The sequence below is a fragment of the Capra hircus genome, chromosome 26 (assembly GCF_001704415.2).
Source record: "Capra hircus breed San Clemente chromosome 26, ASM170441v1, whole genome shotgun sequence".
In the NCBI taxonomy this organism is placed as follows: domain Eukaryota; kingdom Metazoa; phylum Chordata; class Mammalia; order Artiodactyla; family Bovidae; genus Capra; species Capra hircus.
The window spans coordinates 19,246,819-19,264,305 of NC_030833.1; the positions used below are offsets into that span (position 1 = coordinate 19,246,819).

The window sequence follows — 17,487 nt, forward strand, 5'->3', positions numbered from 1 at the left end:
GCCAGGCAAAGTCAAAAAGACACCAGTGGCAGCATCATTAAATTATAACAAGCCCTGAAACTCACTCCTGGGTGAGTGAGAAGCCTGGGTCTGCTTGTCCTTGCAGTGGGAAGGAAGTATGTGATTGGCTGGCTGGGCTCGGCCTAGCAGGCCTTATCTCTGGCTGGTTATTATTTGATCAAAGAGGGCTTCCTCCTCCAGTGGTGTTTCAAAACTGTGTTGGGAGAGTTTGTTGCTGCCTGGGGATTTTTTTTTTCCCAAGGTTACTACCGAGCACCCAAAGTCCTTCCATTTCTGGCCATACAAACAAGCACCCAGAGGAGATTTTCTTTCATCCCCCACTCAGACTGGGGCAGTCTTCTTCAGAGTCTCCATCGGCTTTGCTTATCAGCTGTTTGGAAATAATTCCTCAAGCAGCACAGAGTCAAGGATACAGGTATTTAAACAAAAAAAATTGGGAGTGGGGAGGGGATTCTGATTTCTTAGGAAATGGGGCTGGGGTGGGAGGGCTGGGGCAGGGCTGGGGTGGAGAACTGCCCGGGAAAGGCAGAGGACGTGGAGGAAGGAAGTAGAAGGAAAGAGATGTCAGAGTCTTGGGATTCTATGGAAAGGCAGAGCCAAGGCCTGAGACGTTTGCTCCTGGAGAGGTGGGAGCGCGATGGTAGGTAAGTTGCCATTAGGTCTGCGTGCTTCTGTCCCCATGAAATCCTTCCAGGTCTAGCTGCTCTCTTGGCCTCTCTGTCATCCTCCTCCCTGGCTCACTACTGAGAGGGTTTTGCACACTTCCTGAGAAATCCATTTGCTTCAGCTGGAAACATTGTCACATCTGATCTTCAGAAGTGTTTCTCCATGGTACCGATCCTTGTGATGTTGGCATCAGATAAGGAAGAGTGGGCTGAGTTCCTCGTTTAGGAGAATTTGTTTCCCACTTTGTCTGGGATCTGTGTGTGGTGTGCTTTGTCCATTCTTGTCCTCATCATAGTCCCACCTCAGTGGTGTGTTTCGAGCTTGAGATAGGCAGACAGAGCTTGATGTCAAAGAACTTCCTTGCTACAGATGAAAGCAAGGCTCCTTGCGGTGTGAGCAGGGACTTAACCAACCACTCTTGGAGTGAAGATGAAAGAGAGGTGAAAGGATGGATTCTATCTTGTCTAATTGTTACGTTTACCTGGAGGTGGCTGAGGAGGGAGGATATGACGCAAAACAAAACAAAACAAAACAATTTTATTTTGGCATTAAGTGGAAAAGAAGCCTTTTATGGTAGGTGGCTCAGTGGTAATGAATCTGCCTGCAATGCAGGAGATATGGGTTTGATCCCGATATGGGATCAGGAAGACCTCCTGGGGAAGGAAATGGCAACCTATTCCAGTATTCTTCTTGCCTGGGAAATCCCATGAACAGAGAAGCCTGGCTGGCTACAGTCCATGGGGTCACAAAAGAGTCGGATATGTCTTAGTAACTAAACGACAAATGGTAAATGGTTACTCTTAAAACTGATTTTTCCCTACGCACTTTAGATGAAGAAATAGCCCTGCCGAGTGCATTGCCCTTCTCCTGTCTTGGTGGCTGTATTAATCTCCAAACGTTTCCATCTGTGTTGTCTTGATTTTCAAGCCTTGGTATCCAGGTTGTCCCTGCTCTGTTAGTTGCTGTGGGAGGGTATCAGGGCTTGGTCCCACAAGGCTGCCCCACAGGATGGGAGATTGATCTTCCTGCTGATACTGGGTGGTTCCCAGGGAGTTTTCTCTACTGAGCCTGCTGGATTTCTTGAGACTCTTCAGAGTCATTAGTCTGAGAAGTTCATCAAAGTGAATCCTGCTTCCGCTTCATAGTTTTCAGGGAAATGTGAAGAGGTAGAGGGTGAGCCCAGTGCACAGAGTTATAGTTCCTGATCCTGATCTAGCACCTGACGTGGTAAGACCAGGCACCTACCTGGGGACACTGGCTTTGAGCTGCTCTCTGTTCTCAAGAGACCCGTCTCCCTCCTCCCGCCTCCTCTTTTCCAGCCGTCTTGGGCGTCTGGTCCTACAACATCACAGCCTGAAAATCTAAGCCAATGCCCACAGCTTAAGGGTATCTCCCTTATCTGGTCATCTGGTAATTTTTGTTACAAAGGTAGTGGAGCATGGGGGAAGGGCCATTCAGATCCAGAGCTGACGTTTGCCTTTTCCACTTACTATTTAAATTGTCTAAACCTCTGTTTACTCATCTGTAAGAGGGTTCTAAGACTTCTTTCATGGGGTTCAGTTCAGTTCAGTCGCTCAGTCGTATCCGACTCTTTGCAACCCCATGAATCGCAGCTCGCCAGGCCTCTGTGTCCATCACCAACTGTTACGTTGGTAATAAAGAATCTGCTTTCAATGAATAGCAGTGTGTGCTTGCTGTGTGAGGGGTGCTGGGATGTAGTGGAGAATGAGGCAGAGAAAGCTCCCTGCCCTCAGGGAGGTTACAGTTCAACAGGGTGGGGGATGAGAGGTGGTAAACAAAGGAACAAAACAATCACACAAATAAATAGGTCGTCCCTGTCTGTGATGAGAAAAAAGAACAAAGGTCTTGATTTGGATGGGGGTGGAGAGCTAGTTGAGAAAGTCCTCTTTGATGAGCTGAGTGATTGATTCCTAAGACTGAGTTGCTGCTGACTGGTGTTTGACGAATCCTTGACCTGCAGCAGGATTGAGGCAGATGAAGCAGGGGCCTCCTGACTCCCTGTCCAGTGCTCTTCCACCTGGCTGCCTCCACTGCTGGAGAGAGGCGGAGCCCAAACTCCAGGAGGACAGAGGAGGAGCTGGCCGGTCCCTGGAGTCCAGTATCCTCTCTCCCCTGGGATTGTTTCTATCAGCTGAAAATCCCTAACCCCTTCCCAGGGATGGCAGGGGTGACCGGGGGTGAAGAAAACAGGTTCTCTGTGTCTTTCTCCCCCAGGTTCCTAAACCTCCATCCTGGATGATTAACCCACCTGGGGCGGTCATCTCTGGAGGTGAAATTCCAAGCACGGACAGGCTGAGTGGAGAGTGGCGAGGGCGGGGCGAGTATTTCGGGGCAGGCACATCATCTTCTCTGGCTGCCCAGCAGTGCGCTCAAGACTGCCCCGCTTCCCCACCCACTCAGCCTCCCAGGAGCACCATGTTCCTTTCCCACTGCACACAGTGGCTTTTGTGAGCCCTCTGGCCGGGGCTTCAGTGACAGCTCTTGTAAGGAGCTGGTTAGCATTTTTTCCAGACAAAGCTAGAAGTTCCGGGAGGTGACGGGAACCCTGAGCCTGCAGAGAGTGATGAAAGGAAATGGTCAGTCTCAGGTTCCTGAAAGAACAGGGTCAACATCTTCAGTTCTTCTCCACCTTCCCACTGGGGACCTTGTGCCCCTGCCCTTCAGAAACAAATCAGTTCTCCCTCCACCCCCTCTTCCTTAGCTGGGGCTTCATTCTTTTGCTTTCATGTCTGCTAGCCAACTCCCACCTGTTGCTTGCTGGTCACAACAAGGCTTCGTAGGACCTCCCAGGGCCATCAGCATTTTAGCCAGTGATGACTGAAGCGAGCAGGCATGGCAGTAGGTAGCAGGCAGCAGGACTGATAGCTTAGGGCACGTAACTGTCTTCATCTGGATTCAGAATTTCAGACCCTGTTTGGTGGGACAGTCATGAAGACTGGATTTGAGAAAGGAAAAGAGATGCCATGCCGTAAATAACACACGAGACAAGATCATTTCTAATAAGACTTTAAATAGCGACTGGTACCCTGAGGTCAATTCTCCCCAACAGGTCAAAAAAGGAAAATGGCAGGATGTTTGCAATGGGAAACTCACCTTCACCATTCAGTTATCAGAACCCACACCCTTGCTAATCCCATCAACGTGGAACCTAGTTCTTCAGTCTCTGAGCAATATTTCAGATGTTTAACGGGGCTCCTGGTTGTCACCCTGAGTCAGCTAATGAAAACGCCCGGTCATCACTCCTGGGCTCCTGTGTTGTCTCCCCACCCTCCCCTCCCCTTTTCTCAGCGCATTTGCTGGGTGAGCTTTGCATCTGGCTTCCATCCAGTGGCTGGTGGGGCTGGCAGGAAGTTCAGCTGAGGTTGGCTCTGTCTATTGGGCTTCAGTGTCCTGCCAGAAATCAGGTTGACCAAAAAAAAAAAAAAAAAAAAAACAAACCACCCAAAATAGTCTTGAAAGAAAGCAACATCCATTTTCCTGTGGGCTGGACTTTCTCTGCAGGGAAGGGGAGCTTGTTGTGGAGCTTAACCCTGGGAGCTCCTGGTAACAGTGTCAATGATGTTTTCCTTTGAGTCAGTTCCAGAATGTGACTCTGAGGAACAAGGGCCTGGGAAAAGTGTAAACCTTGGAACTGAGAACCCTTCTCAGTCTTGGCAGTAGGGCAACAACAGGAGGCTCAAGCAGCAAGTGGGCAGGAGGCTGGCTGCTCCCGCTTGTAGCCCTGCTCCTGCCCAAACAGCTTCAGGGACCAAGGGGTCTGACCTGAGCCATCGCTCAGTGGGCCCCTGGCAACTGGCCCAAGCAGCAGCAGTCCTGACCCCTGCCAAGCTCCTCTTGGGCACATTTTAATTATCTTGTGGGCTGATGCTCAGGATGAATCTGCCAGGTAGGATGGAGGTGGAGCCCCCTTCACTCCACCAGGCAGAAACTGCATGCACGATTAGATAATAGAAAATGTGCCCTCCAAACCCTCAGATCATATGGGTCCTTACTCCTTCCAGTGCCCCCTTGCCACACAGCCACGTCTAATTAGCTCTGTGACTCGGGGCAACAAGGTGCAGACACTGCTCTCAAGGAGCTCAAAGCCCAACGGAAGAGATGGGTAATTAAGCAAGCAACGTACTATGGCCTTACAGCGTGCACAGTGCAGCCCTAGAGCAGAGCAGCTTATTCTCAGGGAAACTGCTGTCCCCCCATTTTCACCCCCTCACTCCTGCCTATCCTTGCCTTGGAATATCTTCTCTGTTTAAGCTGAGTCTCAAGCCTAATTCTTCACACAAGTCCAGTGGCTGCTCACAATACCTAGACTCCAGACTGCAAATAGGTGCTGGTCTATGAGGTTTTTTCTAGTCTATGGTGACATAAGAACTGAGGACAAAGTAGCAGCTCTTTAAGATGGCCATGGATATTTAATTTGAGAAATTTCCCATTGTTCTGAGAAGCTGTCGGTCCTGCTTGTTGGGCTGTTAAAACATTCTTTTCTTTCATTACATGATGATGTTTGTAGACTGTCAATTTCTGCTGAGTTGAATTGGAATATTTTGACTTGGGCTGAATGAAAAAGCAATAGTTCAAGGCTTGGGAATCATTGCCCCAAAAGCTGCTCATCACTGAAAGTAGCACCTACGTCCAGACCCAAGCAGGAGCCCCTAGGGCATCTGTCTTAGTATCTGATTTTCCAGTCTGCAGCAGAGTGGCAGAGCTGCTGTATTCAAATTCCACTCACTTCCCCAAGACACTTAGCTGCCTGTGGCAGCCCAATCCTTAAATAGACTCTACTGTTTTCTTGGCGGCCAAGGCTCCTGTATGTTTAATGCCTTGAATATCCAATTTCTGGGTCAAACTCATGAAAATCTAAAAGGGAATTATCCATCTCAGAAAGCATTTGGAATGGAAATAAAAGCCATTAGTACTCACTGTTATCAGGATGTTTAATTTTTCATTAAAATTTCAAGATAAAAGTTGATCTTGCAGAATTGTGTTAACTGAGATCCCCATCTTCCACTGAGATGTAGCTCAGAGACTTACTGGAAAAGATGCTGGTACTCTAGCTCAAAGTTGCCTTTTGGGGGGCCCTCTGTCTACATTCTTAGGTTAGAGGGCCTTGGGGTCCAAGCATCTGCTCTGGTTAGATGAAGTCTCATATTGCACTTGGTTACCCTGCCATTCCAGGTATTATCTAGGGCATTGAAAATCGCCCCCCTGAAGCTTGATGGATAGAAGAAAATGTCCACCCGGCAAACCAAATCCCAGTAATATTATACAAGGTGGTAAAGTCCAAATTCTTGGGCTAAAGTTGAATGTTTGTGTTAAAACGTGTTTAAAATGAGTGACTCACACAAGGTTTAGCTAGTTAGCTGTAAGGAGTGCTTTGTTTGACCTGTTTTGCAATGTGGGCTTTGCTCTGTGCTGGCAATCGCAAAGGAGACCCTCACATTTGGACTCAGTGCTTTTTGGGGTCAAGGATATAACTTCTGTGTGTTTCTGGTGGAGACCCTCTTCTCCTTCTGCCCATCTCTCCCCTGAGTCCCAGCATGTCTCTTGACACATAAGAGGTCAAAAAATTGTAGATTGGTGACAATGACAATGCAAATGACTAATATATTTTAGAGAGACTCCGTTTTTGGCAATTTCTACTTGACCTAATATGACCACTTAATCATTAAGATTTTTAACTTGCCTATTTAATTATTAAAAGAAAAAAAAATTTTTTTGACTTGATGGTTGTGTTTAGTTTGCAACCCTAAGGAAAGGAAGGAGTGGAAAGATGAAGCTGGTGGGCAGTAGAGACTTCTAGGTGAATACTCTGTGTTCTGAGTTCTGGTCCCCTAGTTCCAGAACCTTGGGGATGGCCCAGACTGAAGAGTTGTGGTCCTTTTGAACTGGTGTGATTATGTTTGGTTTACCTGGGCCATCATGCCAACATGACCTTTCCTTCCCACCGAACCCGTCTCTCTTACCATAGGCAGCCTTCTGGCTGGTTAGCCTTGAGGTCTGGCAAGAAACAATTGTAGAAGGCTCCAGGGGATGTCATCAACCAGCTGTTGATATAAGGCCCTGGACAAATCTCATCATCTCTCTGGGTCATGGTTTCCTAGTGAAACATGTTTGGTTGGATTAGAATGTCTCAACCTCGGCACTATTGACGTTAAGGGTCATAATTTTTTTTGTGGACCTGTCCTGTGCATTGCAGGATGCTAGCAGCATCCTAGTCACTGGATACCAGTGGTATACCTCCACTCTTTTGTGACAACAAGAAGTGTCTCCAGATATTTCCAAATATTCTCAGTGGGGAACTATTGGATCAGATGACATCTAAGTTTGAGAAACCATATTCAGTTCAGTTCAGTTCAGTCACTCAGTCATGTCCAACTCTTTGTGACCCCATGAATCGCAGCACACCAGGCCTCCCTCTCCATCACCAACTCCCAGAGTTCACTCAAGCTCACATCCATTGAGTCGGTGATGCCATCCAGCCATCTCATCCTCGGTCGTCTCCTTCTCCTCCTGCCCCCAATCCCTCCCAGCATCAGAGTCTTTTCCAATGAGTCAACTCTTCACATGAGGTGGCCAAAGTACTGGAGTTTCAGCTTTAGCATCATTCCTTCCAAAGAACACCCAGGGTTGATCTCCTTTAGGATGGACTAGTTGGATCTCCTTGCAGTCCAAAGGACTCTCAAGAGTCTTCTCCAACACCACAGTTCAAAAGCATCAATTCTTTGGTGCTCACCTTTCTTCACAGTCCAACTCTCAGATCCATACATGACCACTGGAAAAACCATAGCCTTGACTAGATGGACCTTTGTTGGCAAAGTAATGTCTCTGCTTTTCAATATGTTCTCTAGGTTGGTCATAACTTTTTTTCCAAGGAGTAAGCGTCTTTTAATTTCATGGCTGCAGTCACCATCTGCAGTGATTTTGGAGCCCAAAAAATAAAGTCTGAAACCATATTAGGAGTTGTTAATTCATCCTATTTTATTGAGCTCTGACTGTATGTTCTGTACTGTATTAGTTTTTACAGCCTAAATATACTGGTATTCCAGTGCCATTTGCTTCATGAAAATCTGAATTAGAGTAGGAAGGTGTCTACACAGGCACTGAGGTAAAGATTGAAAAAAAGAAAAAAAAAAAGAACCAGAAGTCCTATTGGGTTTTTTTTTTTTTTTTTTTTTAGTTTTTATTGAAACGATGTTCTTTTTTAAAAATGTATTTATTTTTTAAGTGAAAGATAATTACTTTATAGAATTTTGTTGGTTTCTGCCAAACATCAATATGAATCAGCCATAGATATACATATGTTCCCTCCCTCTTGAACCCCCCTCCCATCTCCCTCCCCATTCCTCCCCTCTAGGTTGTTATACAGCCCCTGTTTGAGTTCCCTGAGTCATACAGCAAATTCCCATTGTCTATCTTGCTAGCCTCATCTGTATGTGAGGACCTAATGCTTGGTGTATATAAAAGCACGTAGATCATAGTAGACATTCAATAATTAAAATCATTCCTCTTCTCTCTCCCCCGCCCCAAGCACCAGCTCTCCACAAAGCAGTAACTTTGCCAGCCTTGCTCTTCTGTTTCTGGGAATCTGCTCTTATCCTAAAACGTGCCTGCAACTCCTCCCTGTCAAGCCAATAGGGATATGTCATTTCAAAAAATAAATCTCTAACTGTTAGTTTCAAGGAGGGCTTGTCTCACTAGACTCAAGTTGACTTGGTCCATCCATAAAGGGACTGCCTCTCCTTAGCAAAGAGAAAAGATTCTCCAATAACCGGAGATTTGCAGATGCCGTTGTTTCCTGTTGGTTTAGCACAAAAATGACTAAAAGGAATTGAGGATGAGAGAACCCTCACTTTGTGGGTTATCAGGACTCCTGGGGCATGGATAAAGTCATGGGTCTTATCATCTCTCCTGGGTTTTAAGTGTCTCAAAGGGCAAAGTCCATGCACTGAACATCCCTGGCAGGTCCAGCACTATCTCCTCCAGGAAAAACACCCTGGTCTTTTGTGGACTGACCCAGTGAGAGAAATGGTGGTGTAATAATAAAAAGTTAGGTAAGAGAGTTTGAATCTGCATTTTTCCTCTCCATTTAGACCTTGACCAGGGGCGCCAGGGCTCATGAAGACAGTGCAGTTCTCAAAGGGAAAAGGTTCACGCTCAAATTCCAACTCTGCCACTGACTCTCCAATTGATCTTGGGCAATTTATGTTACTTTCCTGAACCTGAGCTGTCGTACTGGTGAGTCTGCAATCAGAAGGGTTCGTCCTCATAGGGATGTTGTGAGAATTAACTATAAGAACATATGGAAAGCATATGGCACAATTCTGGTAAATACCAAGTATTCTAAAGAAATCAATTTTTATAATAGTAGAAAGGAAATTAACTATGACTATTAAAAACAATACATATAGTAGATGTTAAACAGACAACAAAAAGATGGATGAAGAGGTATGACATTGACTTGCTATGTTACCGATAAGAAAATAGGCTCAGAAAAAGAAAGAGAGTGGGAAGAGGTACCCAGGACATCATTGCTTGTTAACGCAGATCTTGCATCTCTAGATTCCCCTTCAAATGCTGGTTCTACCATGCTGGAGCTGCCTTTCTGTGTTAGAAGGAAAAAATGTACTCAGCAACACTTGTTCAAGATGGCAAAGCAGGCTTTACTCAAGACCACTGTGATAAACACAGGGACTACTGTAATGGGATTTTGCAGAAGGGGAGAGAGAGGGGGCTAATTCCAAGTACAGCCTGGACAAGTGGGGATTTATAGCTAAGGAGCAGGTTGGGGGTCAGTGGGTAGAAAATTGCCAAGAGGAAACATCATGGATGAGGGGGATTCTGGGTGGACTGACCTCACAGGATTCTTTGCCGAAAGTCTAAGGTGTCACCTGGGAGGGATGGCAGAGGAACCTAATCAGAGGTCAAAGGTGGGGACTCTGGTTAAACTGACTCAGCAGCATTCTTATGAGAATTGGATTTTATAAGAAATCACACATGCAGGCCTCGGAGAAGAGAAGGTTAAGGACTGTGACTAAGGTTTGAATCTTTGTCATTCTTCAAACATTTAAAGCCCATATTTAGAAAATTGCATACAGACTGAGGAAAATTCACCTACTGGTCTAAGATAAGAATCATATGTTGTTTCCAGAGGGATTCTTTCTTCAGGGTAAGAGAGAAATAAGAATTTTTATCTACTGTGTTTTTAATGCCTTAGGGCTGCCTGAGAAAAAAGCTATGCAGTGAGGAGGCCTTGTCCTCCACGGCTCCAGCCCACACCAGCCTTTGCTCATGTACCAGCTAAGCACTACGGAAACCACCTTTGTTCTTGCCTCCCACCTTCCCAAAGTTCAGCTCTTACCTTTCAATACAGGCTCAAGATTCTGGAGAGTTGATCTTTTGCTTTAATGCTGATATTCAGAGCCACTCTGACTAAACAGCTGGACACTCCGTATGCTCACTTCCTCAGCGAGGCTTCAAGAGATGTCTCTGGGTTGGCTCCGACCTGTGATTCACGTCTTTCACCTCTTGCCAGTGAACTCAGACATTTGCTTGGGAAGAAAAGACTGAAGTTTTCAGGCTCAGTGGTGGAGAGAGGAAGAGTTTTAGCAATCAGAATGCCTTGGCTTACTTTGTCCTTCAATCTTGCCTACCTTGGGCCTGCTGGGATGAAGGTTATGTGGGTCTGTTCGCATGTTGGCAGGTGAGATAACCTGTCATTACAATGTGAATGGGACCGTGGTTCAAACAGAATACCTTGTTGTTCAGTTGCTCAGTCATGTCTGACTCTGCGACCCCACAGACTGCAGCACACCAGGCCTCCCTGTCTGCATCAAACTCTTCTGTTATCTTCAGTGATGGTTATAATTCAGTTGAAAAGTTGAATTAGTAGAGTCATAACTCCCACCAGAATTTCATTGTCTATTTTGCCTTTTTAAACCTAGTTAATTCAATTGCTGTCTTTCTTATTTGATGAGCACGCATTGGGATGTTTTTCTTTTACGCCCCTCCTCCTCCTCCTTTGTTTAATCCCCTTCTAGGAAAGCATAGCTAGAATTATGACTTAAAGGAGGGATCTGTAAATTACAGGCCAAACCCTTCCCCCGCTTGTAAACAGAGCTGTGCTGGCACGCTGCCACATCGCTTTGTTCATGTCTTGTCATGGTTGGTTTCCACAACAGAGTCCAGTAGTTGTGATAGAGACCCTGCAAAGCTTTAAATATTTATGATCTGACCCTTTATAGGAAAAAAAAAAAAAAAAGCCTACTGATTCCTAATTTAGAGTGCGTTGGAGTTAAAAACACCTTGGTTCAAATCAGGTCTTAGTTACTCACTCGCTTTGATATTGGAAAAGCCTCATCACCTCTCTGATACCTAATCTATACCGTGGGGATAAGAAAGACTCACCTTGGAGAGTAGCTGTGAGAATTCAGTGAGATTGTGTTTATAAAAAGTTGCAACTCTGTGCCTGGCACAGAGAAAGAGCTCAATAAATGTAGCTATTATGATGATCATTCATTCCTTTAGCCAACAAATACACGTCTTAGCGCTTTCTCTGCACTGAGCTTCGGTGCTGCAGCTGTGACCGAGGCATAGATGATCCCCACTCTCATGGAGCTTCCATTCTAATGGGGAAGACAGACAATATGAAGAAAACAAATCAAGAGGTTATTTCCAGCTGGTGACGAGTGCTATAAATAAAACAGGATAGTATGAAGGACGGTGACAAGGCAGGGGACAGAGTCAGCTCAGTTGCTACCTGAGCTGAGACTTAAACATAAGAATGAGTCAGCCGTGCAAACAGCTAGAGAAGGAATGTTCCTGGCCGAGACAATAAATACAGAAGCCCTGAGCCAGAGGTGAGCTTGAGATGGTCCAAGAACAAAGTGATGGCCTTGGGGACTGGGGCACAGTAAGCAGGGGGCGATGATGGTAGAAGATGAAGGAGCAGAGGTCAGCACAGGTAAGAATATGTCATTGCTTGGAGACCCTGGGAAGACGGCTTTTAGAGGCATGGATGCAATCTAAGATTGTAATGGGGCAGAAATGTAACCGAGTCCTTGGCCTCGTTCGGTGACCTTTGTTGTAAATATATTATTCTTCCTTTTTGGCTTCTGGCATTCATCACTGTTAGAAACAGGAGGAGAGTAGGGGCCCTAGTGAGCTGGAATCGGAGTGGCAAACCCATCACACCACCCTAGCTGGGCACACCCACCTTGCTTGGGCTTTTCTCCTTACAGTACCTTTGACTCACCCCAAAGGTCTTCTGGCCGATGCTTTTACCTCTTGGAAATCATTCTTTATCAGGAGACTTGAATGCTTCTCCAGGGGGAGCACTTAAGGTAAAAAAAAACAGTTAATGTAATTTTAAAACCCCCTAACAAATTTCCCACAACTTAAGACAACCAGATAATCATTTGGTCCCTAGGGTCACTCAAAATTCATAGCTCAGTTCCCATAATTAGCATTTCTTTTGTATGTGAGCCAAGGAACAGGGGTGAAGAACCCTAGTGATAATATTGTACCTCTTTGAGGTTGAAAAGAAAGCTGTGATACAATCAGATAAACTGCTTTGAGTTGCCAATAATAACAGTCATACAGTATTTGCCAGTTCAAAGCCCTGCTACATATGTGGCTCACTTACATGTAAAAATGTGCATTTAGTTATCAACCTTGATTCACTTGGGGTGACTCCTCTTCCCTCTCGTGTTCTCTTCTTCATTCTCCTTCTCCTTCATCATCTTTATCCTTATCAAAACCCTTTATTTATTGACCCCCTTCTCTCCTGGCTAACAGTAATTAATACTTGCTTTACAATGTGCAAGTATGTGTTTCTGTCTCATTTTATTTCAGACATTGTTAAAAGAGCAAGATATGAAGGTGGCTCTCTTCCAAGCCATGCTTTCAAACACTGATTCTTAAAATCTGGGGTCCATAAATGATCATGGATGGGGATCATGAGCCCCCTGAAATGGAATAGAAACCATTTACATATACATTTTCTTCAAAGGAGAAAGTCTAGAGTTTCATTAGACTCTCAAAGTGTTCCCTGATTCCGAGAAGCTACAAACTATTGCTTTAAAGACTTTACTGACTCAATCTGTAGTGTGAGTTTCAAAGGAAAATTCTAGAACTTTTCTAAGTGGAAAAGGAAAATTTGTTGAGTTGAAGCTGGGGAAGCCGGTGATTCTCAAAATCACATTTATCAAGCATGATCTGTGAAAGCAAGTGGGGTTGATAATTGGATCAAATGCAGCCTTCCTTTTAGAGGACCTGCACATCTTCCTGGGAATTCTTATCATGACTGCAAACATTATATAGTTCTCACAGACATTGTCCTAGAGCCTTATGGATTTTAACTCTTATTCCTCAGAGTAACTTATAGAGTCTGCACAATTATTAGTCTCGTTTTACGGATGAGGGAAGTGGAGCACGCACAGATTAAAACCATACATTAAGTTTTATATTCAGCATCCCAAGACCCTTCATTGTTCTGGATAATATAGTTTGTCCAGCTATAATTAATAGTTCAGAATAATTATCATTTTGGATGTGTCTGAATAGTGGTCATGTTGTAACCATGAAGCCCAGAATTCATTAATGACAGGATGTTTAAAGGTGGCAGCTCTGGTTTCATAAATAAAAGCAGATTGCAGGTCATGTGAAGGGGAGAGCCAGCTGACTACTTAATTTGAATTTAGCTGAATCACAATGATTTATGAAGTGTGGTGACTGACCAAGTAGATAATTTTATTATTGTAGCTATTATTATCACTAAGAAATTTCTGCTGTGTACATAAGGTATACTATCGCCCTGTAGAGCTTAAAGATAGCTAAACCTTATCTTTGGGAGGCTAAAGTTCTTTCATTCCAGGAGTTGATTAGTTGATGGGACTTTAGATATAATTCACCCTTTGCCTAGATTATATTTATTCAACAATTAATGAGCAAGTGACCTAGAAATTTAGATGGCCAGTTCACTAAGAAAATCACTTATAAATAATCTATAGGAAAACCAACATTGTGTATATTAAGGTTTGTTTAATCCCACCTGTATCCTCTAGTGGCTACTAGGACTTCTACAATTCATGTATGTGGGCTAAATTTACATACAGAGGTAAAATAGGAAAACAGGGCTAGAACAGAGACCCTCTGGGAAAAAAACACTTGACATAATTTCATAAAGGGGGAAATGTTTTGCCATCTTCTAAGCAAAATTGAATATGCAACAGGAACAGGTGATGTATAAATTATCTTAATTGAGTGAAGGGTCAGACTTAATCCCACACCAAGCCAGCAGAATGACAAAGTGGGCCTAGGAGAGAGGATTTCAACCCATGACCCTCATTTACGGAAAGCCTGTCATTTAATACCTTACTTCATGTTGAAAGTCATCCTTGCAACAAATTTCAAATATTTTATGGAGGAATATGATGATGATCAGCAGTAAATATTTGGTTAAAGCCACAGTCCCATTCCAATGTTCTTGCCTGGAGAATCCCAGGGATGGGGGAGCCTGGTGGGCTGCTGCCTATGGGGTCACACGGAGTCGGGCATGACTGAAGCGACTTAGCAGCAGCAGCAGCAGCAACAGTCAATTGTAATACGTTTACTGGGGTTTCACTTTATATTAGGTAATTTAGATCACTGGAAACTGGGTTGATAACACTCTTTACTTTGGACAGATTTTCTTTTGGGAAAACTGTAAGTTAAAAGAGACAGTTTTAAGGAGCGTGTTTAGAATACCCAGCAGAATAACTTTCCCAAAAGAAAATCTTAGAACGTTTATGTCCCCAAAAGTAATGAAAGTAAATTTATTTAAAAGTGTTCTAAAAATGAGCCTTAGTTGAACTGCAATTGATCTTTCCTCTAATTAGACTTAATAAGTAAGTTTCTAGCTGACTTTGAACTCATTAGAAAAAAAGAATAAATGTACAGTAGTTTTGTTTCTCCTTGTCCTCTTCATGATTTTTTTTTCCTTTTTGACAAAGACTGATTCTAGGAGAAGAAAAATAAAAATATGTCTGTCTCCAGCCATGTCTAGCTTTCCCTTTCAAGTGTTTTCCAATTCCTTCCTTCAAGTGTATTGGGCACTTGTGCACTTTGCCTCGCTCTTGATTGCAGCGTTCTTATCCATGGTGGACCACTTCCCACGGTGTTGCTGGTTACCACTGAGGAGCTAGGCCCCTGTTCTCCCTTGCATTATGTTGTTCCCACTACTATGGCTCAGGACGTGGGTGTGGGAGAGGAATGGAAATCTGCTTCCTACCTTCCTATCAGATTGGGTACATGCCTTCCCCAAGACATGTGAGTCCTGAGCCCCCAAAACTCTAGGTTCATATATCTCTCCTTGAATATTTCTGTCCCTGGAGCTATCTGTGTCCAGGACTCTTGACAGGTGTAACAGCCATTCACACCTCCTTTCAGTTCAGTTCAGTTCAGTTGCTCAGTCGTGTCTGACTCTTTGTGACCCCATAAATCGCAGCACACCAGGCCTCTCTGTCCATCACCAACTCCCGGAGTTCACTCAAACTCGTGTCCATTGAGTTGGTGATGCCATCCAGCCATCTCATCCTCTGTCGTCCCCTTCTCCTCCTGCCCCCAATCCCTCCCAGCATCAGAGTCTTTTCCAATGAGTCAGCTCTTCACATGAGGTGGCCAGAGTACTGGAGTTTCAGCTTTAGCATCATTCCTTCCAAAGAACACCCAGGGTTGATCTCTTTTAGAATGGACTGGTTGGATCTCCTTGCAGTCCAAAGGACTCTCAAGAGTCTTCCCCAACACCACAGTTCAAAAGCATCAATTCTTTGGTGCTCACCTTTCTTCACAGTCCAACTCTCATATCCATACATAACCATAGCCTTGACTAGACGGACCTTTGTTGGCAAAGTAATGTTTCTGCCTCCTTTATTAAGTGTTAATTAATTGTGTCTTGTATTTAGACACTTAACAAATAGATCTTAAGCATCTGTTTTGCACAAGGCACTATTAGGTGCTAGGGATACAAAGGAAGGGGATGGGAGATGTTAAGATAGACATTTAAGAGGGAGAGATGATGGCTAATTACATATGGCTAATTCTACAATTAATTAATGTTCATTATAATTGTGATACATTCCCTGGAGAAGAAGCGTATGACAGGGGACCTGTCTTAGTCTGAGGGTCAAAAAGCTTTTCATGAGGAGGTGAGATTTGAACTATGTTATGAAACATGAGTGGGCGGAAAAAGAGGGCTGTGGGGGAGACCACTGCTGGCAGAGAGGGTAGCTTGTGCAGAGGGAGACCAGAATCCCTTTTTCTTGGGAACTGAAAGAAAGCCGCGGTGACTGAAGTCAGAGAAAAAGAGGGCAAGTGGAAGGAGATGGGGGTGGTGAGATTAACAAGGATGGGATGTGCCAGGCACTGGCAGTTCTAGAGGAATAACTGAAAAGATTTTTCATCAGTTGGAGTGGGGGTCAGGCAGAGAAATGGAGGTGTTTGATGTTGTCTGTGTTGTACTTTCAAATGTTCATCCTGGCTGATGTGTGCCATGTTTGGGAGGGTGATGGGTAGGAAGCAGACATGAGGCGTTCTAGTTGTTAGCTGTTATGCTTCCAGGGAAGATGGTGAGGTCCTCAAATAACATAGTTCAGGTAGAGAGGACGATAAAAGGAGATGAGTTTGAAAGCTGGGGTGAAATTGTCGGACGTTAGTATTGGATCGAATGTGGGAAGAAGTTAAGAACAACTAGGTTCCTAGGTTCCTGGTCTGCTAAGGACGGAGTGTGGAATGAGAATGAAGGAGGGCCTTGAGCTAGTAAAAGATGCCAAGAAAAAAATATTCAGGTAGGTAGAAAGCAATCCAGCAGGACATGGGGTTGATTGTGAAAGCTGAGAAAAGTCTTACACCCAGAGCCTGAGCTTGCTCAACAAGCCATCACTATTCAATAATCTGGCAGCAGGTTATGCAACAGTAGGAAGGTCCTGGATAAGTCTGGGCAAGCACAATTTAGCCCACATTAGGATCCCTGTTTCAGAAGACGAGATGCTTTGTTTTCAGTCAGCAACTCAGCTCCACAAACTATCTTGGATCATATGTTCCAACAACTGACAGCAGTTTTCAGAGAAGTGGACTTGAGCAATATTTAGGAAGAAAAGGTTTTCATAAAAGACATAATGTCTTCAGAGGTGCAATTCTAGGCACAACACAAACTATTAGAAAAAATAGTAGAGGTGAGCTTATTTGCAAAGCAGAAATAGAGACACAGATATAGAGAAAGAATGCATGGACACCAATAGGGAAAAGAAGGGGGATAAATTGGGAGGCTGGGATAAACATGTACACATGGCTATGCATAAAATAGATTTCTAATGAGAACCTACTGTGTGGCAGAGGGGGGGATCTGTAGGGCATACATTAAGTCAACCTAAAAACTGCATTCTAATACACAGTAGGTACAGACAAATATTGTTTGATTCCACTTATATGAGGTACCTAGAATAGTCAAATTCATGAAGTCAGAAAGTACGTTGGTAGATGCCAGGGACTGGCGTGGGGGAGTGGGGATGGGGAGGGGGAAAGGGGACTTTGTGTTTAATGGGGACAGAGTTTCAGTTTAGGAAGGTGAAAAATTTGGGAGATGGATGATGGTGAGAGTTGTACAACATTGTGAATGTACTTAGTGCCACTGAAATGTAGTGTTAAATATGGTTAAAATAGTTTTATGTTGTGTGACTTTTACCACAATAAAAACATTTCTCAAAAAAGATAAAATTTTATAATGTCATATAGGGTAGTTCTGGCCTG

At 44.2% G+C, this 17,487-nt stretch overlaps 1 protein-coding gene across 2 annotated transcripts in view; it reads left to right on the top strand.

Moving 5' to 3' along the window:
• Positions 206 to 17,487, top strand: part of GPAM (glycerol-3-phosphate acyltransferase, mitochondrial) — a 70,240-nt gene continuing 52,958 nt past the window's right edge. Inside the window, exon 1 of one of the 2 annotated variants that reach the window (XM_005698479.3) lies at positions 206 to 436. Coding sequence is in view for 1 of the 2 variants with exons in the window: in XM_005698477.3 (XP_005698534.2) it covers positions 11,629 to 11,665 (37 nt within the window). In the remaining variant the exon portion in view is untranslated. Of the gene's footprint in view, positions 437 to 11,561; positions 11,666 to 17,487 lie in introns of those variants that run through there. The other variant, XM_005698477.3, reaches the window with a different exon arrangement.